General features: G+C 38.6%; 1 protein-coding gene across 2 annotated transcripts; it reads right to left on the bottom strand.

The window, feature by feature from the left end:
- Positions 1 to 97: 97 nt before the first annotated feature.
- kank3 (KN motif and ankyrin repeat domains 3) lies at positions 98 to 24,692 on the bottom strand. Of its 2 annotated transcripts, none has more exons than XM_036579005.1 (11): positions 24,579 to 24,692; positions 11,274 to 11,353; positions 8,685 to 10,319; positions 8,035 to 8,143; positions 7,630 to 7,854; positions 6,311 to 6,401; positions 5,968 to 6,187; positions 5,718 to 5,860; positions 4,632 to 4,832; positions 4,195 to 4,293; positions 98 to 2,854 (listed from the first exon to the last, which is right to left on the bottom strand). In XM_036579005.1, exons 2-11 carry the CDS (start codon positions 11,308 to 11,310, stop codon positions 2,795 to 2,797), a joined length of 2,820 nt encoding a protein of 939 aa, XP_036434898.1. In that variant the 5' UTR covers positions 11,311 to 11,353; positions 24,579 to 24,692; the 3' UTR covers positions 98 to 2,794. The 2 variants fall into 2 exon arrangements, with proteins under 2 accessions (XP_036434898.1, XP_036434899.1); XM_036579006.1 differs by having other exon boundaries at positions 2,578 to 2,854; positions 8,035 to 8,137.
- Positions 24,693 to 26,483: the final 1,791 nt, after the last annotated feature.

The following is a 26,483-nucleotide window of genomic DNA, read 5'->3' as shown; positions in this document are numbered from 1 at the left end:
CATAATAAAAATGCAACATAACAGTACAGTAATAATACATTACAGTAAAAAGGGTAAAATGACTGGTTAGGCACAATTCCTGATACAGCAAGTAATAATCTGTGACCACAGGATAACAGAGTATATATTATATAAGCAAAGTAAAAGGTAAATTCAGGATATCGTTTGTGGGATAACGGTGCTAAATACATCTTGTATGTCTAACCGTACTGTGGTAATACAGCAGTAGAGATGGAGAGAAACTGACTGCAATCAGCTGATATTCATCTTTGAAAAGGCTGCTTAGAACTTGCCTGTAAAGCAGAGGTGGGGAACAGTGTGCACTGTGTCCTGCACAGTGTGATCTTCCTGCTCAAACATACCCTGTCAGCCCATCAGTTAACGGCCTGGTTTAAAAGGTGTGATAGAGCTGAGAAAACATGAAACTGTGCTGGACTCTGGCCCTCAGTTCTCCACCCCTGCTATAAAGGCTTATAGCTCTGAGCCGATTTACCAAATCAAGGCCTTTTCTTCACTACTACAACAAGCAATGGATGAAGCTGGATTATAGTTGGGACATGGGGAAATCTCAGTGTAGCTTTATCCTATGAAGGGTTTGGGAACACAGTGGAAATAATAGCCAAAATGGCCCATGCAGTGGCTAGGAAAGGGGCAAAAGGCCTAAGCTTTGATCAGTACTGGTTATGTTACTCTTTGACATAACTGTGTTACATACAATACCATTTAGTTGTAGTACTAAAGTGAAGAATTAGCAAAACGTGATTCGAAACATACGGCCATCAAAGTAGTGATTATACTCCAGCTGAATTACACTGCACATTGTTTGTGATTGCAGTGAAGTACAGTCATATGCAAATGTTTGGGCACCCCTGGTTAATTTACATGTTTTGTTGATTAAGTGAAAAGAATTACGGTTTATTTGCTCAGTTAAATGTTTAAAATATGGTGTCTGAAAAGGTTATGGCACATTTTACATTTTCCAATGTGTTAAACCTGGCAAATAAACAGAAACTGCACTAAAATGAGCAGAAAATGCTAAGTGTAAGTCTTCTGTAGGGGACGTCGTTAGACCAGGGGTGTTCAAACCTTTGCACACAACTGCAAATACGTCTTCTACACTATTTTTCAGGCATGTTATTCTGAAAAGGTTCACCTACTTCTTCGTTTTACATTAACTCCCGTCGATGCAGTGGATAAGGCTGTGTGCAAGTTCACCTCTAGATGGCACAAATTAACCATGTGAATTTTCTCTGAAGGGGCATTTCCCAGATGTTATTTGTGAAAAACATCTGGGCCTGTTTGTATTGAGCTTGCCCTGGTAAGAATTCCTTTGTAAGAACAGCTTTTTGCCTTTTCTATCTCAAAGGATTTGATTATAGATTATTTATACTGATTATATATTAGACTAGGAGCTGGTCCTAGGCCTCCAGCTGCATTATGGGTGTGCAAAGTTAAGGACTAGTAAGTACATCCTGTTGCTCAATCTTACTCAAACGTAGGCCAAGTAACTGGAGAATGCTGACAGAAGCTGCTACCCAAAACCCATTCAACTACACCAATGTAACCAGGCAATATCTACCAACAGATACAACTTTAATACTCAATGTTTGTGCTAGTTATGGAGTATTTTTCTTCATAATTCTTTTGTTCCATCATAGACCTGACCTGAGTTTCGTATACATCTACTCCATCCTCTCCCACTTCTTACTGACACTTTCTTTTTTATGTGCCTGGACAAGTAAAAGTATTTCTTTCATTAAAATCAATATTATTTTCCAATCCCAAGTATGGGGTGACCCTGCTTGCAAAGGTCAGTGTTTCCCAAAAAGGAAAATGAAGGCACGTGCTATTGTGAATATAATAATATATCAGTGCAAAAGAAATCACCCCTAACTTTACGAAGGATCTCTCTGCTCTCTAAGGCCTTACTCTACTCATTAAGTGTTGAGTCCTTCATGAGCTGAGTCAGGTGAGCAGGTAAATGCTAACGTGTGTACGGCAGGGACACCCCAGCACTGGAAAACAATGCACTAGATGGAAGACTGAGTTAATCTACAGCTAAGCAAGCTACTCCCTGTAGTGCTCTTTGGTTAGGAGGTTTTAAAATCGGTAAGGCATAAGAAAATCACTGTGAATTACCCAAACTGACAAATCACACTCCCTGAATAATCACTTTCCTGCATACTGATTGAATTCACGCAAAGTTTTGTTTTATAGAGCTAGAAATGATTTCATGTGCTCTGAATGTGTCTACATTATTTTATATAAAACACAGATCTGTTATGAGAAACAACTACGCATGCGGATTCGCAAAGGTCGTGCTAAAACCTGCTCATTCCAAGCAAATCTAGGCTGTCATTACTTTGGCCTTATTTGGCTGCGGAGCGGCCAATCCGCTATGAGAACCGTGAAAAACATCGGTCCAAAATGACAGACGCGGCTAAAACATACTGATTGTAGCTTTACAAAACAAACACTGGCTCAACACTTTGAAACGAGCCATACAAATCAACAGACCTGGGTCCCGACTCTTCTCCTTCGACATGAGTTGATCTAAAACCATCCACAGACACACATCTGTCCTCCCCACTAAAATGAATGAGATTATTGCAGTTGTACCCAATAATTACACTACAATGCAATATAATGACATTTAACTGGATATAAAGTCAATGGCTGGCATATACAATATTATTACATGTAAACTTGTTATATAAACAATGTTAGTTTTCCAGTCAAGATAGTTAGTCCTGCTAATATCCATTTGTCTCCTTTTGTCTGAGCTGGGACTGCATTACTCAGAAGGCCACGTTTTTCTAGGGCTGGACGGACTCCTAGGGTTTGCTTTGGGAACCTGAAAGAAACAAGGTGATTGAAAGAGTTAAAATTAGTGTCCTTTTGCATTTTTGATAAGACAGACAACATATAACCAAATATTTTTCAAAAATTTCAGCTGTTATATTTGGCTCAACCTTCCAGAAATGCACACTTCAGTCATTAAGGGATCGTCTAAACAGTGCTAACGTTAAAACTAGGCAAACTCACATCAAATGTCTTGTAGTAAACAGAGTGGCTTTCTTTAAGTCTACTACAAATGCAATGTAAGAGAAGCCACTCTCTTTAAGTGATTTAATGTGCTTTTGCTTTCTTTTAGTTAAATACAAATTGAACATATAGACATCCACATTACGCACTTTTTAGACGATCCCTTAATCTCTAAATTTGACATTTTATTGTAGTGGCAAACAGGCTATATTAGTAAGTCTGTTATACTGGACAACATCAATAAGGTTTAAACACCACTGACCATATCATCACTGACAAAATGACTAAAATCTAGGCTTTTCTAAAATACAGTCCACTCTCACTTTAATTTAAAAGTCACCATGCATGTTATTTTATTTAAATTTTAAAAATCACTCAATGTAACAAGAGTAACACCATTTACAATCTATCCATGTTGTGTGTTGTAGAACAATTTTAGCCAAGATTTCACTAAAAACATGGACTTCAGTGTTAGTCTTCCTATTTTCCTTCCTGAGAAATCCATACAAGTAATTCAAAAAGACCTTCTAAACTGAAGACAAGTGTTGTTTCACATTAAAATAACACTTCAGCATCTGTGAAGTCACTGCTGTGAGATGCTGTTGGTGAACTAAAAATCACCAAAACAAAAATTCAAGAAGAGGAACTGTTACGGTTTTTGTTGGCCAATTTAGGATGCACAGACAATCTGCTAGCTGTCGTTTATTCTTATTTTGACCCCTTTTTATGGCTTTAAAACTGTGGACCACCATAATGGTAGAATGACCTGAATGTTCAGAGCAATTACAGAATTCTTCTTTCACCAGCAGCATGGACGTCCAAAAAGATGACACATTTTTTAAACCTATATCATATCATATCACATCATATCAAGTCCCTTCATCAACTACACTTTGTCGTAAAACTTGAAAGTGAAAGACCTGAAAGTCTGATCTAAGATGCTTGATGGAGGAGGCAAAATGTTTGTCAAGCTACAGTATGATAATCTACAAAAAGCATCTTTATTCTGCAATTTGAATATCTACCTCACATTTAAAGGGAATTTCAGCTCTCAATGTACATATAAATACACAAATAACTTAATAAATAAAACGAGTGTGATAATGATGTGCAGGTCTTGAATCAGATCTCTAGTGCTGGACTACTTACATCTGCCTGAGCTTTAGAGTAGTTCATGTGGGCATAAAGTAGCACAGCAATGTCATTGTGGGATGCCTCCAGGGCAATGGATAGGGCGTTGCTGCCATCCTAGACGAATGAAGTAAGAAAGTAAGTTAGAATGAAGAAAGAGGTAAGAATGATTTACCAATTATTCTGTTCCAGGGGTGTCCAGTTTTATCGAAGGGCCGGTGTGGCTGCAGGATTCCATTCCAATAAAGCAGGGCTCACGTGTTCAGTAGTTGAAGACTGGAATTAGATGTGCTCCAACTTGCTTGGAATAAAAAGCTGCAGCCATACCAGCCCTTTGTGGATAATACTGCAGACACCCTGCTCTATTATGTTTAGTTTCTTTGTAAAATTGCTCAAGATTTTATAAACAACACATATCAAACTAACAGCAGCTGTTACATAGCAGGTGTACCTACGTTGTCTACGATGGAGATGTCACAGCCTGGCTGCTCCAGCAGCAGTGAGACTATCTCAGCACGGCCATGTTCACTGGCACACATGAGTGCTGTGGAGCCTTCGTCATCCTGTATGTTCACACTGGCACCGCATTCCAGTAACGCTCGCACCATCTCCTGCCTTCCATGACTCACTGCTAGCATGAGTGCAGTCTGCCCAGCCTAAAGCACAAACAGCCCAGCCTTTTAAGCAGCAGGTTAAAAATCTCATTTATACAGTTTTCCCCTCATCCCAAATGTTTAGTAACATAAGTGTGCTTCTTTAATTATGCATAGTTGGAGCTACAAGGCTAATATAGCTAACAAGTAACTGAAGCTTATACCTTTTAATTAGCATCATGCAAACTGCATTATGTTATGACTAAATGACATCCTGTTACCTATAAAAATGGGCAAAAGTACAGACAAATTTCAGGCTTGAAGTTTAGCTATTTTTAGGTATGCAATGTACTTTTGTCAATTTTTTACAGATACCAGTATGTCAGAAAAACACATAAGCAAATCTATCTGAGATTACTGAACAACTGGTTTGAGGCAAGTAGTTTACATGATGCTAACTGGTGGCATATAAGCATCTAGGTGAGAGAGGGCGGCACAAACTAACCCCAGGTAAAATGAAACATGGACAATTTATGTGGTCAAGCAGATACTTTTGCCCATCATCTTTTATTACCATAGCAACATTATCTAAACGGATCAACATTTCTTGAGAATTTCTTGATTTGGTACCATAAATGTACATTTTTTCCCCATCTTAAATTCCTGTATTGCTTTTTTGACTGTTAAAGCAAGCCCTCATGCCCTCATGGTGTTAATAGTTACTCATAAGCCCACCTATGGGGGTTGTAACATCTGCACTTATGTTTCAGCTAAACTGCTCACAAATAGAGGGTGCTGGAAACAAAGTTTCACTCTCACAAGACTGACTGCAATATTCAGTAAACACCGGGACCAGTTGGAATGGTCTTCTAGTGTTAACACGTTTCTACTAGCCTTAGCAGGAATTAAAGAGGTACAGCAATGTGTGTGTCTTGGGCATAGACTTACCTGGCTTGCCTTAGCATTGACATTGCCCAGACTGAACAGCTTCTTGACAACCAACATGTCCTCCTCTTCTTTCACTGCTGATAATGCTGCCAGCATCACAGCGGTATATCCCGCCTTGTTCTGCTGATCCACATTACACATCCCTATGCAATGCACACCATCACACATATAAACTTACATTCGTGTCCAAACCTCTAGCACAGCAATCCAGAATTACATTGACCCTGACGAGTCTGTAACTTATAATAACCTGTGTCGAGCAGCAGGCCAACCACAGTGAAGTTGGAATGTGAGACACTGTAATGCAAAGCTGTGTTGCCATTGCCATCGGTCATGTTGACTACATGCCCCAGTAAGACAGGGGAGATTTCAGAGAAAGCCATCAGGTAGTTGGAGACCCGTGACGGCTGGGACATCTTAGCACTGGACACTCTGAACCATTCCAATTGCACAGTGTGTGTGCTGGACAACTGAAATGATAAAGTTAACATAGGCAGACTATATTTAATGACTTCCTGTTGGCACTCTTGGAAGGATTATTAATATAGTGTAGGATACAGATTTGATTCATTTATATAATGTAAACCACTTACCAGTTCTTTACTCTTCGCTGTTTTGGCACCATCATTCAGGTGGTTCTTCAAAATGAGACAAGCCTCACGCATTTTTGAACTCAGCTCAAACCTATGATAAAATATTGTATATGCTTAAAACCATAAACTTCTTCAAGAAAAACAAAACACGAAACATTTAGGGCTATGGATCACAGAGCAAAACAGAACAGCACACAGGGAGCTTATCAAGTTCCTTTGGCCTGAACAAATTGGTTTTATTTAGAACACTGTGTATTAAAAGACAAGAACAGTCTGTAGCTCTGAAAGGGCAATATTTTGGGATCAATCCTTATAATATCACCCTTTATATGGCAGAGGAGAACAGAAAGATGGAATTTTCCCCAGGAAAAAAAGACTGACAAACAAGAGGTTCAGATCAACTTTTCATTAATTACAAAGAGGAGTTTATTCCCACATTCTTACAGCAATAGTCTGGCCAAAAATCTAATTTTAGTTATTTTCCCCTCACTTCACATGTGGTCCATCAACCAAGATATATTTTGCATCCAAAGTTTTCTTTAGCTTTACACAAGATCTACAAGGATAATGTAGCATCAGCTTGCTAAGAACAGACTTGGTTATGTGATTTCTAACACTGTTCTGCTACTGTACAATATGAAAACTAGAAAAATGGACAAAAAAAAAAATACACCAAATAGCTTAAAACACTAGAAGAAGCCATATAAAAGTCTGGATTATTTCTGTAGTCTTGGCTTCTGTCTATTGTCATAGAGTCTGGCGTGATTCGTCCCTTAATGTGGCCATAAACAGCCTACTTTGAGAGGAAAGGGCCATTTTACTGACATACAAAATGAACAATCAGAAACCTGGGCTTGTATGCGTCCCCAAACAAGCAAGGCTCTCTTACTTAAAAGCAACTTAATACTTCAAAGAACACTTAATAAAACTTTTAAAGACACACTTCTTTCCAAACCAACGACTATCTCTATATATCTATCCTATACCAAAAGACTTGTTCGCGGCATGCAGAGTGGCAACTGCTTGCAAACATTTGTTTCCTGTCGGGCCGACAAAACCAGTTGCACAGAAGTTAGTTCACATGGAAGTGTGGATAGCCAATCAGAGGTGTAAATACCCAATTAGAATGAAATTAGCAAAATCCTGAGAGTTGTGCCCAGCTTAGCGTGCAACAGGCATCAGATGGTCCATTTCTGTGTGAGCAGAGCATCTGAGGCTGAGAAGTTTTGACTGATCAACGTCTTTTGGGGTAAGGGGAAAAACTAAATTTGTAGCCAAACCATCACTTTAAAATATGTATCTTATCTGTTGAGACTTACTTTTCTTTTACTTCTTCAGTCTGCTCCTTAACATCTGGAACAGCTGCTACGTTTTCATCGCTTTCACTGTCTTCCAGATTTATGTTCCTTTCGTCATCCGATGTGTCCTCCAGAGCTGCCGCTTCCTCCTCACTGCTGTCTGAGCATGCACCAGCTGCACTTCCATCTGAGGAGCTTCCTTCATCCTCCTCCTCATCTTCCTCTTCACTAGACGTCGACTCATACCTGGACAGGATGGAAGTGTCAATATTACTATCAGCATTTCAAAATGACAAAAACTTACTCAACATGAAGTTGATGGTGGTCAAGTATGAGACCAATGGAAATCAAAATCCAAAAAAAAATGGATGCATATTGACATGGAAACATTGTAGTCAAGTTTTTAGCAAAAAAAGAGAAACTCACCCTCCATTAAGAATTCCTACGAATTTCAAGCTCTTCTTGCCACTGCTGCAAGCTCCGCCTGAGCCACTCCCATCCTTTCTCTTCATGATAGATTTTAGAGGGCCTGTAGCTTCCATTGAAAATATTTAAGTCAAGGGGAAAGCATATACAAGCCAAAAACAAAAAAAAGAAAAACAAAGACAACAAAAGTTCTCTGATCACAGGCATTTTTATGGACACCCATTTCTAAGTATGTAGAGAAGAAAAAAATATCCTACATTTTTTTCATTCTTTCTGGAAGCAGTACATCAAATTCTGACTTAATATCTTGTATGACTTTGTTTCTCAAAATACTGACTTACTATGTCAAAATAATGACCCCAAAATAATTACTTACTTTCCTGAAATTTAATTAAATAAATTCAATAATTATTTTGACATAGAATGTAGAGATAACTTAATAACTGAAAATCTAAATAAAATAATTCAACATTTCAAGAACATAAGTAACTATTGTTGAGACAGTAAGTCATTAATAAAAAAAAATAAGTCAATATTTTAAGACTCAACTCAAATTCTGACATACTTCTGCCAGAAACAGAAGTAGGGGAATAAAATAATGGGAATGGGCTACCGTATATTTTAACATTAGACACTGTGTCAATACTCACCATCTGTAGAGACTGACTGTTCTTGATTGTCTTGTGTGTCAGTACTATGGAGATTTTCCCATTGGATACCTGTGCTGACCCGCGTCACAGGGATCTTTTCTACTGAACCTTCTACTGAATCTGTCTGAATGCTCTGATCAGTTTTTGTCACTGGAAAGTCTGCATCTGAAACTCCCACTCCAACTGACGATTTCAAACAACGCTCAGTTTCCACTACAGCCTCAGCCGTCTCCGGTCTGACGAGTGTCCCTCTTTCTAACCAGATCTTCGACGTCCTTTCCATCTCCTTAGCCTTCAGCTCCTCCAGGTGTTGACTGGTCTGGGCTAAACGTGTCTCCAGAACTTTAATTGACTCTTGCTGAAATTTGATTGTCTGTTGCAGGTTGTCTATTTCTTGTTCAGCCTCACTTGACAGTCCAAGTAAAGATTCCATCACCCAAACAGCTGCTTCATCTGTCTGGACCTCAGCCTGGACTTCTTCATCGCACATGGTCACCATACCAGTCTCCGTACTTTTATGGCAGACATCAACAGCGGCTTCAACGGATGCATTTTTGGCATCCTGGCGATTATAAACCACCACTGCCTCAAGAGGGATATCACTGCCTATAGCTATGGACCTTTTCTCAATTAACACAGCTGGAGCTTCCTTTACTTTTTCATTGGATTTCACCTCTTGACTAGAACTGCTGAGATCCAAAGATAATGACAAACATGCAGGCTGAACCATACCTGCTACTGCCTCAGCTGGACTTTGCACTTTAGCTAAAGCATCAAGTTCCTCTGTTTTCTTTTGAAGGGCCAGAAGCAGCCTATCCTTTTCACTGCGGAGCATCGCCACCTCTCTCTCCAAGGCTGATACCCCTTTCACTTTCTCCTCCATCTCCTTAAGCTGTCTAAGGGCTGCAGCCATCTGCTCTCGTACTGTCTGGAGCTGCGCTGGGGGAACTGAAGACGTTCCAGTGTTGGAAGCTGGGGTGCTCCTCCCAGAGTTCTGAGGGCTAATTCTGGTCCAGCCAGCTGTAGGTGGATTCTGCACAGCAGGTGAAATTTGTAGCAGATGACCATCTGGAGAAAACTGGGAGGATGCAGCCAAGTTGCCAGAGCATCCTCCATCCTTGACAGTCACCTTGGGAAGATCAGGCACAAGAGATCCTAAACCATTTGGGAAGAGACCCTGTTCCTGCTGCAGTCGACGGCTTGTTTCAAGTAGTGTTCTTTCCACTCGCGGGTTACGTGGCGGAGGTGGAGGTGGGACCTTCGAAGTGGATGGTATTGTGGGGCTGAACACTGAAGATGGTGAAAGTGGCTGGGACTTGCTGGGAGACTGGGGAACGTGGCTTCGAGAAATGGGTGGGGGAACAGATCGCCCATCCTCGCTAGTCGACGATGCCAGTGACTCAGTAGATGTCCAGCCACTGGTGCGACCCCCTACACTCCTCTGAGAGGCTCTATCACTACGTGATGATCTCCGAGGACTCATGTGGGCCCTCCGGATACTTTGACCACTCTCTATTTCTTCTACATACTTCAGGAAATCAAGATCCAACTGGAATCCATAAGGAGTCTGTACAGAATAGGATCCACTGTGATCCATTTCCTCCTGACTGGCACATTGGAAAGGGGCACCCAAATCTGCAAAAAAAAAAGTTTATGAAGCCATATATCACGGTTGATGATGTTTTTGTTGATTTGCATCTTGACAACTGATCTCTACAAACTGCTCCCAGTCTTTTAGCTGCCAGTACAAATGGGTCATGTGTGGACTGAGTTCATTTCAGCTATTTAAAAAGGGCAGCCTACTGTTGACTGGAACTAGTGTCAACTTATTGATTTCCAGACCATTTGTACTACAGTACTGTGCAAAGGCAGAGAGCACCCTCAAGACAGTTTTAACAGCTGGTTGCATTTTCTGCTACTCACAATCCAAGTAAACACAAACACATTCAATAATGTTGAGTTCTAGACTGTAGGGTGGTCAGTCTATTGTTCTGAGAACAGCAGCAGCTTCTTTGTTCGATTTGCAATTTTTCTTCTTTTTGGTCCATTTCCTTTTCTCAGTAACAGTTTCTTGACCACTACACATTTCAGATCCATAATGCTGAGTTGTCTTCTCACAGTGGAAGGATGGACAAACACCTGTGATTTATTTTGAGATCTGAAGCAAGAGTGGAGCTTGACTTTTTAGTTTTAAGTACTGTTTATCGGATGGTGACACTTTTGGTGGTCTACCAGGCTTACAGGTTGTTAGGAGCACCATTTTCTCTATATCTCCCCTTTCTCATACAAGATGTCTTGTATCTAATCTCTTGAAATATCAGAAATATCTCCTGAAAAATAAATGAATTGTACTTTACAACCACTTTGACCAGAAAAATGCAACAAAATGAAGGGTGGTCTATGGCTTTTGCACAGCAGTGGAGGAGGTGAGTGGCATCTGCATTCTCAGTAACATTCTCAGACAGAGATCATGGACTTCTGACTGATCACCACTGGTACTTCGACACCAATAAAGACCAGACAGTCCCAGAATTAGGCTATAACTGCTATTTTATGTCTCTTTCTGAAGTTAACAAGGCAAACACTCACTTGGCAGCTTGGAGTTTATGTGCACAGATTGGGTCATTTTTTGAAACCTTCTGGTCCCCCTCCAGAGGTCAGTTCAGGACCTGTGAGGAAAAAAAAAAGAAATAAAGAATTAAATGATCTATACTACTTAATGTTGATGTCAAAGTCTAACATGATATGTGTAATTTGTGATCAGGTTAATCAAGTTTTGAAAGAATCAGCACTAGTCGTTATTAACTGCTCCCATCGTAAAGTTTAAGAAGTTTGAGATCATATTCATAAGATTTCTTTCAGTATGCCTGCTGATCTCGGATATGTTTCTGTCAGCAAGATCATTGTATCTGATTCTAGATCAGCACTCCTTCTCTGAGAAACTTTATGAATACAAGCCCAGGTCCTCTCTGCAAAAATGGGTGCAAGTTCCAGGATGTCTCCTCACCACAGTAACAAAGGGCTCTACAAGAGAAGGATATCTGACACTAAAGAGAGGAAGAGCCAGTCATCAGAAATGAGGACATCACTGGCAAAGCAAAACCAAAGGAATCTTTATTTTGGCACAACTAAGCTTGTCCATCTTGATAAGGTAAATTTAGACAAAAGATTATTGTTTGCAGCCTTTTCCCAATAAACAGTATCGTCATATTCCAAATTCAGTAACAAAGTACCACAGTGGAAGCATTACAGAGCCTTACCATACAGCCTGCAATTTCCCTGATTATAATTACCAACTATGGTAGATGCTAATATTACTTAATAATTTATAATGATAATGTTCTGCACAGACAGCATGCAACACTGTTAACAGCCAGTTGTTAATTTGGTTAGAAGCCAAAATATTGCCAAATGAGTGTGTTTGCACCCTTCTTCTGGACAATCTCTGTCACACTCCAGACTTTCTCTGAGCATACATCAGCAATCTTTGTCTGAAAATCTGTGTTATAATCTTCCCATGTTCAAAGTATGTATGTATGTGTGTGTGTGTGTAGTTAATTCGTTCGTGATGTTCTGTTTGTGTAGCCTATAATTAGCTACTGTCTTTTCTATTGGATTCATTTTTAAACTAACTGCACACTACAAAGGCAAAAGACAAAGACTATAAAGAAAAACACAGCAGTAAAAAAGCCAAATGAAAGGGAACGTAAGAACGATATAATTTGCATCAGCACTTCTTTATATTACCACTTTATTCAATTTCATCCATTATCAGCCTAAGGCTGTCACAAGACCACTATGAAAACATGTTTCATCAAGATTCAAGCTTCAAGATTCTATGTTAAATGTCAAAATATAACATAACACATGCAATGTGAACCTCATACATGTTCTTACAGAATTCCACAACTGACAACAGTTACCACTGTAAAAGGGTGAGGAAGGATGCCTGAGACCAGAGCACAACAGCAAATGCAGATATTTTACAATAACATGCAAACTGAAACTACATAATGCGTACAAACAGTACTCAATATAAAAATCCTATTATCCAAATAATGGAAATCAACTTGTTGACCAATCATGTCCTTGTTGAAATCTGTTCAGCGGATGTTTTGTAGAACAGAAAACAACAGCTACGCCTTTCCTGAAGATAATCCTGATGATGCATGCATTTGCGGCCGCTGCAAACACCTGGAGTCCCCATTATGGGGCCCAGCATTTGACTAGACGTTTCAGCCAGTTAAACAGCACATCTAGAATTACATGAACAAAATGTACATAATAACAGACAGCATAGCATGTTCAAAAACAGGTGCTGGACTTCCCAGGTCTGTAAGAAATCTATAAAGAAAAGTCTGTCATGGAGGCACATGCATTTTAGATGCAAACGCTCACTGTGTTAACAACAAGGAGGAGCCTTAAAAGTAATGTCTCTAAGCTCCTGTTGTGAGAAAAAGCAAGAAACGGGCAATTAAAGGACTTGAACCATCAAGGCCTATGTGCTGGTGATCTAATCCACAGTGTGTTACATAGGCTGTGGCCGGTTACTTTATAGAAATAATTCATCTATTCATCCACACAAACAGATATTCACTCAGTGCTTCTTTATGCGTTTTCAGAGGAACAGAGTTCAATTTAACAGCCCTGGAAAAAGGGCTGGTCATGGAAATACACTTAATACACACGCATACACATGCATGCTGTCAGGAAAACACAGATACAGAGGAAAGGGGTGGAGGGGTGGGGGGTGGCAAAAGCATGTTATGTGTGCTGATCTGTTTTTGCAGAGCCCTAGGCACATTCCACCACACACTTCCCTCTCATATCCTGCTAATGTGACCAGGCTCGGACTTGTAATTTGGGCACAGGGTGTAGGTGGATATGTATTAAAAGAAAGAAAAGAAACGTGAATGGACAGATTGTGGGCCAAGCTGTGAAAAAGCACAGAACACTACTGCACTAGCTTAACCCTTAGCAGTCAAGGTTACTGCTGGCAATAACAAAAGCATGGTGTACTTTAATTTGGGATGCACAATGAAATCGGAATCATATCAACATCAATAGGTAATAGCTTAAAAAAAAGAATCTGAAATGAATTGATGAATTTACTTCTCGTAGGAACAGCATAATGTTTAAGTGATGCTGGGCTACAATTGTATTTTATTCACAAATTGCATTTGTGACCTCATGAAAAAGGAATGCTATATTTTTCTATAATACTACATTTTATAAACTTTCATGTATCAGTATAGGAAGATATGTACATGTAAAGGATCAGATACTGAAACTGATTCAGAAGTCTACATTTGGTATTATTTATTTCCTCACTCATAACTAATTAAATAATACATTATAGCACTTGGTGTGGGACTACCCAGAATGCGTTGTGCTTTTGGAATTTGTTTGTCAACTTCATTACTTATCCTTCTGATCTGTCACTCCAAATATTAGCAAAAATCTAACCTTTATTTAAGGTACAATGTTCAAAAGAAAAACTAAATCTTGAAATAAATATTTTTTCCAAATCTATGTGTGCCACAATTGTTGGCCCCTTTAGACATTCTTAAGAGTGAAGTGTAACTGTAATATATTCCCGATTATATTTTATGTTTAAAGTTCATCTGAGCGATTAGGAACACTTAAATGGTCAGCAAAGATGACAACTTGACAACGTCTTCGGATATATGGTATCACTAACTCCATCAAGCACCAGCAGAAATTACATCAAAGTCTGACCACCTCAGCCAGGAAGCTTAATCTGGACCATAGTTTGGATCAGCAGGACAACGATCCAAAGCACACCTTAAAACTTAATGTTTTGAATATAAGCTCAAAGGGATAAGCAAGAAATTGTTTTTTTACAGCCTGTTTTGCTCATGTTTGACAGGAGTGCCAATATTTGTGGTGGGCATTGTACATATTATACATACTAACTTTACTCCTTAAAGTCATGAAGGTAGCATGAATACACCGTCTCTAATTCCAGACATGCTTGTTCATATTTAATGAGGCAAAGGGGTGTTTTCGCCTACTTGAGCAGTATAATGAGGCGCATGATCTCACACGGTGTTCTCAATGCTAGATGTGAACACTTAGACATGCCCTAAAGAGGTCAGCTAGATCAAGGCCTGCTTTAAATCAATCAGTCATGCTTGACCGCGATACCGCGTGTCAGCTTGTTTCCTGGACCAGCAGCTTGCTGAACTCCCCCATCTCTTTTCTTTGAGCAGACGTATCATATTGTTTACAAAGTCTGGTGATAAGTGCCTAATTACAGGGAAGAAGGAGGTGGGGGGGGGACACATTCCTCTCAGCTCCCCAATTCTCTTTAACAACATACCACCAGGATGAAAGGTTCACACAAACAGAAAAATTGCTTTTCACAGCTCCACTGGAGGAGATCATTTGAATTCCATTCCATTCCACTGTAAAAATGTTTTAAAGAAATACTTCAGTTGTTACATGGCTTGCAATAGGCCAATATTAATAATAAACTAAAAATACTAACATGGCTAACATGAGGTCTTTAATAATAATCAGGTAAAAATACTAACATGGCCAACAATAAGTCTACACTAATGATAAACTAAGAAATTTTGTAGTATATACTACCATGACTGACAATATGCCTGCACTAACTATAAAGTAAAATAGTTACATGGTTAACAGGCCTACACTAACGATAACGTAAAAAATACTAATATGGCTAACAACTGGCCTACACTGATGATAACATAAAAATACTAACAAGCCTAACAGGCCTACACTAACGCCAAACTAAAAACACTTACATGGCTACCAACAGACCTACACTAATGATAAATTAATAATATTAAAATGGCTAACACTACTGACAAACTAAATACACCAACATGACTAAAAGGCTAGTTAGGGACTCATTAACATAGTGCTAACTTCCACACATTAAATCATTTCTCAACATCGTTAGCTTTTCTGAGTGAAATATGTCTATTTCTTCTTCTACACAGTTAATCGAACATGTTGACCAATTTGTAGTTGGCCGCTGACAAACATCCACCATTTTGAAGGCTGAGAGTTTTCAGAGGTGTCATTCTATTACAAATAATCCCTTGGACTATTATGAAAATGAGTCATATTTTAACAAAGTGACCTCATGGTCTTCCCTCCCTTTTCCTCTAAAAGGAAGTAGCAGTCTTGTGCTCTCAGTAGACAGTGTCAGCTTGACAGTATGTGTTGGGAAATGCGTCAAACTTAAAGGCTTAAGGAAGTTAAGGAATGACTGACTACAAAGGATGAGTCTTAAAGTGCCATCACAAATCTGTGCATACATATACAGCCTAGAAATATAGATGGGTTGGATATTATATAGTCGCTTATTCTCTTAGTCCTCAACCCAGCGCTGCAACACATCTGCAGTTTCCTGAAGGGAAGCAGGTTTGATAACACCCTCAAGCCCCCAGGGACGCCCCCCATTGTCTTCCAGGACTACAAGTGCCAGACAACTGATCAATGGACCGCAAGCTGCTTCCTCAAAACCTGAGAAGGGGGATATAAACAAGGAAACGAAGAACACAAATCACAGTCGCATGCTCTTGCACCCTCGCATCAGCTGATTGCATAGGAATGCAACTTTTGCTGCTTTGAATGCCAGGAGACATATAATCGCATTTGCACTTCATCAGTTATGGGAAGTTTAACTTCATTACATGGTACATGATATTTAATACTGCACAATACACCATTAAATTAAAAACTACGAAACTTCTTATTCCTTACACTAGCCTCTAACATAAATTCCGGTGAATAATGGAAATAAAGTGAAATTAAGTGGAATATCAACAATAATAATGAGAATAATAATAAAAACACTTAAATACAGTAACTAAACCAATTTAATTGGCAATTGTATGAGTGCAGACATTCACTGCAGGCAAAACAAATCAGAAAGTGGCGCCAGCCAGCAATGCCTATGATAAGGTCAGGATATTCACATGACCAACTAGGCAAGCAACATTTTGGGGTCAGTTTAGTATTTGAAATTCCTACAAAGGGTAGGAAGCCTCGTATGAGGTCTTAAACTTTCGTTTTGGACAACTCAAATAACAAAAAAAAGTCCCTTGAATCTCCATGTAACACAAGGACACATTGAACATCAAATAATGGACCATTATGCCACTCGCATGGCAAAATTTCTGAAGTCTCCTTGTTCTGCTCTCCAGTTCACTCCCCCATCTACAAAAAGAGCTGGAAAGAATAGAGAGAAACTGAAGAGAGTCGCGTTCCAGAATTCCTTGCTGTAAATCATGCTTGATGATACTTGTCAATGAAAGTACTGCTCGCAGTTCAAGAGACTTTTGATTTGAAATCTGCTGACCTTCAGCAAACATAGACAAAAAAAAATGATAAAACACTCAATTACCTAAGCAACACAGAAATGCTAAAAACTGCTGGAAACAATTCAACAGTTACAATATATTTAAGCAAAAGAACCCCAGAGGGAGTGCGTTATCAGGATTAACATCACAGCTGTGATTTGGTCATCGGGTTATTTGTGACTGCACATGGCCTTAAGTACTCTTTTGCTTTTATACAATAGTTTTGCAAATTCAGTATCAGTACCAGTACCAATACCTTAATTTCAATATTGATTCCTGATTGTTTTTTCTTTTCATACCTTCTTTTTAAACCGAAAGTGTGTGTGGCTCAAACCAGAAGTGACTAAGCTGGTGGAAGTGGTTGTATTTACTGACAGAATATAATCAACAGGACAATATAACACATCAGTGGAACAGACAAAATGTCATTTTTGGAGATGCTGGTTACAGCTTGGGAGGGGCCATCCAGGAAGCATTATGTCCCAGAGACATACAAGTACCAATTAGCCAATTAGCCTTTTTAATTTTAGCTTCCATAACCAGAGAGAGAGGAAAAAAAGTAAATACAACACGACTGCTGACCTTGCACTTGACTGCCTAACTGTGGTTCCTATAACAGCCGACACCATGCCATAGTCTCCGCTAATTAATCAGAGTGCTTTTAGAGAACCAGTATAGATGGCTAGGGTGAATGGCTGAAGACCATCTTGTTGTTGTTTATTGTCTTGTTTTTCAGTATTGAACTTTGCTTTCTTTCCACTTAACAGCCCTCACTGGCTAAGTAATTAGCTGACTATGCTAGGAATGAACACAGCTCATCTACGTTCCAACAAACATGAGAAACACAGTGATGTTTTGTGTGTAACTATGACCTACAGTGACATGCAGCCATGTACAACCCCGTTTCCAAAAAAGGTGGGACGCTGTGCAGACTGTACTATTTTCAATGAAGTATAGGGTTTAAATGATTTGCGCATCATTGCATTCTGTTTTTATTTACATTTTTCACAGCGTCCCAACTTTTTAGGAAATGGGGTTGTAAATGTTGCCGTTGTGATAGCAGACACATTCTGTATATCAAGAATGCAAGATGAATTACATTCTGTAACTTTCATCAGAAGCATAGGACTGTTTGAGTTAAAAAAATTTTTTTTGGGGTTTGGTGGTCTAGGGCACCAGGCACCCCATGACCACGCACAGGTAGAATGTTTTTCAACCAATCAGGTGGTGTGGTCAGAACTAATCACTGTTTAAAAGCAAGTAGCCTATGTGAGGAACACAAGCACAGACATCAAAAACTGTGAAACTCTATAACCTCATGTAAATAGCATATTACATGCCAAGATCTCCTGCAAGCTTTGCCAAAACAAAGACTCTGTTGGGAAGCAATTCCTAACATTTGCTTTTTGCCAAACATTCTGCTCATATCGTGTGGATACACAATGTAGACAAATCATGTAAGCTCTTCAGACGCAAGGATAAAAGATTACTGATAGAACAGATGAACGTTAGCCACTACAGTAAAATGCAGTCAAAACCAAAAACAGGCCCCAAGTTTCTGTTCAAGTACACAGTATTAGAAATCACAAAGCTCTAGGTAGCTTTGACTAATGTGTACTCTGCTGCTCCATTTAGCAAAAGGAAGGGGAATTCCATGATCATCCCCACCCCCCTTGATATTTTCCATACCATCCAGCTGTTCACAGTCGCACCAATGGCCATGTCTAGCTCCCCAAAAACAACTAAACACAGCTTTGGAAGAAGAAAAGATGATCAACTCCAAGCCAGACTGAGTCAACAAAGTGTGATATGATTAGCATCAAGCATCTGCTGCTAAAAGCAGCTGAACAGAATTGTGCCTTCCTGTGAAAAACAGTAGACTATGTTTTAAGACAGGCTAAATGGATTCTCGAGGCAATGCAGATTCAATTAGAGAGTGCCCTTTGTGAATTCTTGCCGGTTAGACGATTCAGATTTAGCCGGGCGTATTTCATTCCCATTCCCATGCATTCAAACAGCATGTACTGCTCTGAAATTAAAAGCCACAATTCAATAATGCCAATATCCAGACTGACTGATAATGACGATAAGTCCATTGAACTTTTATACAATCTCACTTGTGCACAATGAAAATGCACACCAATGTAGACTGTAGCCTGATCCTAACACAAACCTAGGCTTTATATCCAGCAGAAGGCCTATAAACTGGAGAGGTAACATTCTTCCAATCTGTTCTCTCTAATTTATAGCAAACAATGCAGCAGGGGCTATTCTGCTTGTCTGGAAAAACAGTTGTAATTTTAAGTAGAGGTTCTCGCTCCCACATCTGTAAGAAAAAAAATGCACAGCACATTTCTTTGAGGCAAAATAACATGCAAGTCATTATCACAAAGGAAAATATTGATCATTTTCATACCTTCAAAATGGTTTGACATCAGAAGAGCCAACAAAACAGCCTGTATAACATCAAACTGTGCCTGGGCCTACACTCTCAGAACACGAAGCATCCACAGAAGGACATGCACTTCTCCAGATGTGAAGTCCTTTATTGCTGATTTTATTTAGTGCTCCACATTTCAAGACAAAATGCCCACTCTTATGATTCATCATTTCTTATTACACAAACATTACAACAAACCACAGGAGCATTTGTTATTGCGGTCACTGATGCATCAGGTGCCAGACCGTAAACAAGTCTTTAGGCTTAACCTTCTAAGGCTCTTCTGTGTGCAGAACACTTTTATACTGTAACATGATCGATATCAGACTACAGACTGCTAACACAAACTAGGGACATATAAGGATGTGACAATGTTTCTGCTTCCAGACTCATTTGGCCTTACCGAAAAGTACATATTTGTTCCTTTTCATAATCTAATGTTTTAAAACAGAGCATTAAAATAAAAGCCTGGAGACGAGACGGGCATTCAATGGATTATAGTACAATTATGTTTCCTGACTAAAGGTACTGAGATGTACCCTTGAGGGTACCACCCCAGTGACAAGAGGGGTAATGCCCAAGTGACAGTGTCATACCTTTATTTATGAGCGTGCAGTACAAATTCTTCTTTTTTGTCTATTTTATTTTTCTTAATGACTTCTTGACAGCTGCACGTCTTTTCAGACCTGTTGTGTTGAGTTGTCTTCACAGTAGAAGGATGGGTGCATCGCTCAAAGACAAAAGTTTTAATTACTGTTTATCTGGTGAAGACAGTTTTGGTGGTCTAGCACGTCTTGCATGGTTATTACGAGCCCCATGTTTCCTATATCTTTTAATAATTTTTAGAACTCCAGTTTTGGAAATGAAGGGTCTCTGAAATGCACAGTACTGTATTTAAAAAGAAACCTCTTTACTTGCATTTCAGACATGATTAATTCAAAATGTATTACTCAGTAAAGCTTCCTTGTGTGGTCAAAGTTTTTTTAAGCACTGAAAACCTGTCTTCACAACAGTACTAATTCAAACTCTACTGTAAGGTACCTCTAAGGTTACCCTGTCTACAAACTGTGCAAACATAGTGCCAATGTGCTAACTGGAACTCCTAACTCTGAGTTAAATGAAACCACACAAGTTTCCACCAATTTCCTTTACAGTACAGACTTTTCATACACTGGCAGAAAACATCTGACTCAATTAAGCTTAACTATTATGACTGTTTCAAAAATGAAATACATGAACATAAGCCACCTTAAATATATTTAGTTGAAAAACAAACCTCCATATTTCACTAATTATATTCGAAAATAAAGGCCACTTTACTTGTGTCTTGACGAAAGTCATGTGATACAATGACTTGTTTCTTTTTTTACTGCTTGCAAAAAAAGAATAAGGTTCCTCTGAATAGAATTCTTTTACACGTGATCAATAATTCAGACTTTTAAAGTCATTCTGTTCGGTCAGCTAAAACACTCGACCATATTATCTACCTTCCTGCAAGCATCAAAACACAGAGGCAACAAAATACTGTAAACATTGCAGCTCATATCCACCTTTAAACATGTTGAAGTCACGGATATATACAGCAGTAGATGATGTGGGGAAAAAATCCTTGAATGAATCTGGTCATAATTCAATACAGTACGCTTCAGTTTTGATTTACCATCTCATGCAGACCTCAGGATGAAAGCAAATAGCAAGGATAGGATACCAAATGCAATTAAACTGTCCATCATTGGCACTTAAGGCAGGTTTACTGAAGACAAGTGTAATTTCCATCTCAGAAGTTATCTTTAACTATAAAACAGCCCGACTGTGGAAACACATGCCCAACATCTTGTGCAGCGCTCCAGCAACAAAAGGCAAAAAGGGAAAAAGATGCAAAGCAATGTGGAAACTGCCTCTGGTACAAACTCGAAAAGTGGTTCCAGTAAAAGATACAAGGCGTGTAGCCTGCTGTGCGAGACTCTTGTTAAAATGACCAAAGCAGGTATGACAATGAGCAGATAAGTGCTAACAGTAAGCAGAAGCTCTGAATCTTTAGGAGTTCTGCAGGCACACAGAGTCGATGGATAAGAGTGATAATGGTTTACTACATCAAGAACGACTCTAGGAAGAGTTAGGAGCAGTATGACAACTGTATTTATCAGGCTATGTTAACACAACATGCGTGAGTTGTGTACGATTCAGAATATTGAGAAAAATCCAACCAAAGAACGTTAGGTATGCACCCTACATATGTTCTTCACAATAAAGATGCCACATAGGGTACTTTAGAGTGATATAGCATCAGAAGAACTACTTTTGGCTCCCTAAAGAACCTTTCAATGGATGGCTCTTTAAAGAATCACATTTGTAAATGTGATATGAAGAGAGTGAAGTTTTTAAGGGGATTTCCAAGAATTTTCCTCCATTTCCACATAATTTAACCGCTGAGAAGTAAAGAGATTCAGAGTGGTCCGACATGTAATGGTGCACTGATTTTCTTTACAGTGGTTTTGATAGGAACCAGGGATTGTGTTGTTTACATTGCAAATATAGCAATTTTATCTACTGTCCAAAATGACCACTGAACCTACACATCTAATTTTTTGTGTATGTAAATGTTAAAAATGGTAAAGAGCAGTAAATCCAAAAACATGTGTTTTCTTTGGGTACTTTTTGCCTAACAAGACCCTGCATGTACCTTTCTGTTATGAATGGATTTGAAAAAAATGTTTTAGGCCAAAACTTTATTACAAAACCACTATAAAACAATGGGCCTCATTCACCAATATCTTCCTATGTTTTTTCTTAAATCTGTTCTTGAGAAAGGTCCTAAGAAAAAGTCTACGTCAGATTCATGACGTGTTCTTAATGCGCAGAATTGTTCGCACTTTTGTGCTCGAGTGTGTGTAGATTCTGTTCTTACCTGAGAACAAATCCCAAATAAGAAAACATTGGTGAATGTCAAAATCTTCAAAAAGTGGGTTTTAAGAAGAGATTTCTTCTTAAGAACGGTTGGTGAATGAGAACCAATGTTTCTGGTATCAGGCAATGTATTCATAACCATTTTGTGTAATATCCTTCTGTGATGTAGCTTTTACAGGCATTAAACACTTCAGATGTCTAATATCACCACTGTAAACATTTCTGCCTCTGTACGTTTCTGTGGAACTACACATTTTACACCACCACTCACAATGACTTTGTTTACATCTTAACAATTTACTTATTCACATTTTGAAAAATCAGTGAAATTTCTTTAAAAAAAAATCTCTTCATAATGTGGAGGCTCCATCTAAAGGTCCTTCCAAGAGATAATATATGTTAAAGAACGTTTATTTTTACATGAGGTTATCTGAAAATGGAAGAGCCTAGGGAAGCTAACCTATCCTGTAAGGAAATGAAGGAGAAGGGCAGAGAGCGAGCCTGTGGCCCAAGCAAGGGAAACCGTCCATAAATAGAATCACGGGACGTGAAGCATGTGAAAGTTTACTGTTTAGGAGGCAAGTTCAATTTTCTGAGTGCAAGTCAACAATTTAATGTCATTTTGTCCCTTTTATTTCCCGTCAGACGTGTCATCACATTACATCCACTGTTTCTTGCTGTAACTTTCCACGCCAGGAAAACAAAGGGACAGTGATTGAATATTATCCATAAGAGGCTGAACTTTCCTGACCATCTCCATCCATTCTATGCTATTGCTTTAAAGGGGAACGCCACCAAATCTTCAACATTTCTGCATAATTAAATGGTTAACACGTCAACAAAATCATTCAGAGTGGTTTGGTGTGAAATGCTTTGTTCTGAGGAAAATTACAGAGTCAGAATTGTTCACAGTGGTGGTGACAGGAACCAGAAGTCTGAAGAGTTTAACTCCTCTAAAAGCTCCCTCCCAGAAAGCTATTACATGAAGTGTTTAGGAATACACTGCCAGATGCCCGAGACATGGTTTTATGGTATTTTGAGGTAAAGTTTGGGTCTAAAATGTATTTTAATCCATTTATTTTAATCCATTCACAGTGGAGGGATAGATGAAGTGTGTTCTGAGGCAAAACAGTCCCCAAAGAAAACTTATCACATTGACCATTATTTTACCATCATCAACGTTACATTAAAAAAAAAAAAAACTTACAAGACATGAGTAGGTTCACTAAATACAATGGGTATATGTAGACATCAGGACTCCTGGCTACTACCATCACCACTGTAAATAAACCTGAGTCTGTAACTTTCTCAGCAAATGAACAATTTAACAACAAACCACTCTGAATGACTGTTTATATCTCAACCACTGAACTACACAGACATTTTGAGAAATCGGTGGAATCCCCCTTTCAATCGGACGACTAGGTTTCTCCCTGTTTTATCATCTAACAAAATGCTTATTATTTTACCAGACAGACTACATGTTGGCAGTTTTACGACACAGAGAGACTTTTCACATATTCCTTTGCCTTTACTTTTCTGAAACCTCAGTTTTTGAATAAAAATGAAAAGTTACATGGGCGTGTCTCGTCAAACGCAGCAGACAAAGAAAACCTTTCTTCTTCCAAATGTAAATAAAACGATAAACTCACATATTTATGAATATGAAGCTAAAAAAATGCACGTAAAAGGGTAACGTTTTTTAAGGGAAAAAACTACAGCTGCTCAAGCAGACTCAGCGTTTTAGCTACGCAAACAACGATGAAACGCATTTTGATTCAGACACATCGCCAGCCAAAAAAGATTTCGCTTTAAATTCCATCAGGATATTTTTGGAGTTTTAAGGGAGCAACTTGATAACATTCCTCTCATACGAGGAGGTGGCGGGACAATAATTTAGCAGCCTGAGAGAAACAACTCAGCCAAGTAGTTCGTAGTTAATGTTATGTCTAGAATAAACTTCCAAAAAGTTGAGTTTAAGGCACGTTTTTTGTTGTTTCGAAGCCCAAATAACAACGTTACGTTCCTTACAACTTCACGAAAAACCGTTAACGTTCTCAGAGCTGTAGAAAGGTTAACGGAGCAGCCGAGATATCAAGTTAGCGACAAGCTAGCTTTAACATACAATGTTATCTGTTCTTCTCTCTGTTAAAAGCACTAAACGGAAGAAATAATAACATCTCTTACCCTCTGGCTGACCCTTTCTTCTTTCTAATAGCAGGTAAAATGCGTGTTTGCAGATTTTCCAAATGGGAGTTTCAGTAACTCACAAATAGAGTTGCTACTGATTACAGACTAATGATTGACAGGAGGCTGGGCCAACGGAAACGCACAATTCCTGACCAATAGGAGCGGCTCTTGTTTTTCGGGGGCGGGACCAGACTCGAGAACCACGTGGCGAAATGATGGAAACACCACACGTACAGACACATAAAGCAACAATTCCAACTACCCAGAGACAGTTATTCACTTATTTTGGCATTATCAGCATGTCATTGGCAAAACCTCAGTGTCTTCATTGTTCATAATTTTGATGAAAAGTATTATTTATGATAAATCTTATACTTTTAATGGCTAAAGTTTTATATTCACAAGTGTATATAACTTGCCTTTGAAAAGAAGAGGGAGCATTATATTAAATTAATCCAACCCTCTTTAAAACAAAAAGCTATAAAACTATTACAGCATGTAAGTACTTCAATATTTTTGTGTAATTATATATATATATATATATATATATATATATATATATATATATATATATATATATATAATTTAATGGCTAAATTATAGCTGCCCAGCCAGACAAAGTAAAAATGTGCCTTGGGCTGAAAGTTGAGGCTCATTTGAAGAAAAGGCCTGCCAGTAAAAATGCTGACCAACAGCCTAAAAGTGACCAAAGAATCCAGTTTAAACCTCCCTGTCTCTAACCATGCCAAAACTGTACATCATAAGCATAGACTAGATGATGTTTTTGGTTTGTTTTTGTTAAGGTTTTCATTTGAAAGCCACTTGTAAGCAAAGCAAATGTTAAAAATATCATTTTTAGAGCACTGAAAGAAAGTAACCTAATCAAGCTCAATGAGTGTTTTTCTTATAAAGAGCCCAAAAATGTCCACACTGTCTGCTCCAAACCAGTGAATATAATCTGTTAGTCTAAAACCTTCTTCAAATTTTTAGAATTCTTCAACATGTGTAACAGGATTTCAAGAGAGATTTAAGCTAAAAGAATTAAGATAACTTATTTGTGATCTTAGTGTATTTACAGGTTATGAAGCAGAAGCACATGTTTTGATTCTGTTTGTTTTTATTTCAGTGTTTATGTTTTGCCAAAGGAGGGAAATCTGAGAGGAAAAGATACAGACTGCTTTCTAAACACAATCAAACCATCCTGACAAACTGTAAGTTTGACCATATATTTCAAAATACTTTACAGTTGTATGCAAAAATTTGAACACTCCTGTTCGAATTACATTTTTTGTTTAATTTCTTAGTGAAAAAAAGAATAAAGGCTTTTTAGACTTAGACAGACTTTATTGTCATTCAAATTTACACCGTACAGTGCACATTAGAATGAAATTACGTTGCATAGGCTCAGAGTAGATCAGGAGAATTATAAATAATACAATGCAGTGCAATGTAGTGCAGAGTGTGGTGCATATGTAAACATATTTATGTCAACAGATAAATAAATTTTAAATAAGTATATATACAAGAGGGTGTATTGCACTGTAGCTCCCAGGTATGGAGTAATCAAAAAAAGAATTGAAGCAGCATTTATTTAGAGTTTAGCAGTCTTATTGCATGTGGGAAGAAGCTGTTTTTGAAACTGGCTGTTCTGCTTCGAAGACTTCGGAACCTCTTTCCAGAGGCTAACAGCGAGAACAGTCCATGGTACGGGTGGGAGGGGTCTCTGTTTATGTTCTGAGCTCTGGTCAGACAGCGACTTGTTGCAATGTCCTGTATGGGAGGAAGTGAAGTCCCAACAATTCTCTCTGCTGTCCTTTTTGTGTGCAAATTTAGTGTGTAATGATTTCAATTTATTTACTGAGTTTTAGGAACAAAAACATAAAACTGTAACTTTTGCACATT

Source organism: Colossoma macropomum, unplaced genomic scaffold, assembly GCF_904425465.1.
Source record: "Colossoma macropomum unplaced genomic scaffold, Colossoma_macropomum, whole genome shotgun sequence".
NCBI lineage: Eukaryota > Metazoa > Chordata > Actinopteri > Characiformes > Serrasalmidae > Colossoma > Colossoma macropomum.
This window is presented reverse-complemented; position numbering and strand designations above follow the sequence as displayed.

Bases quoted from the DNA above. Each gene is read 5' to 3' on its own strand.
- kank3 (XM_036579005.1), bottom strand. From the start codon at position 11,310: ATGACCCAATCTGTGCACATAAACTCCAAGCTGCCAA. The intron at 8,144-8,684 runs GTGAGTATTGAC...TTTCAATGGAAG, and splicing joins ACAGTCAGTCTCTACAGATG to CTACAGGCCCTCTAAAATCT. The intron at 2,855-4,194 runs GTAAGTAGTCCA...TGTTTCTTTCAG, and splicing joins ACTCTAAAGCTCAGGCAGAT to GTTCCCAAAGCAAACCCTAG.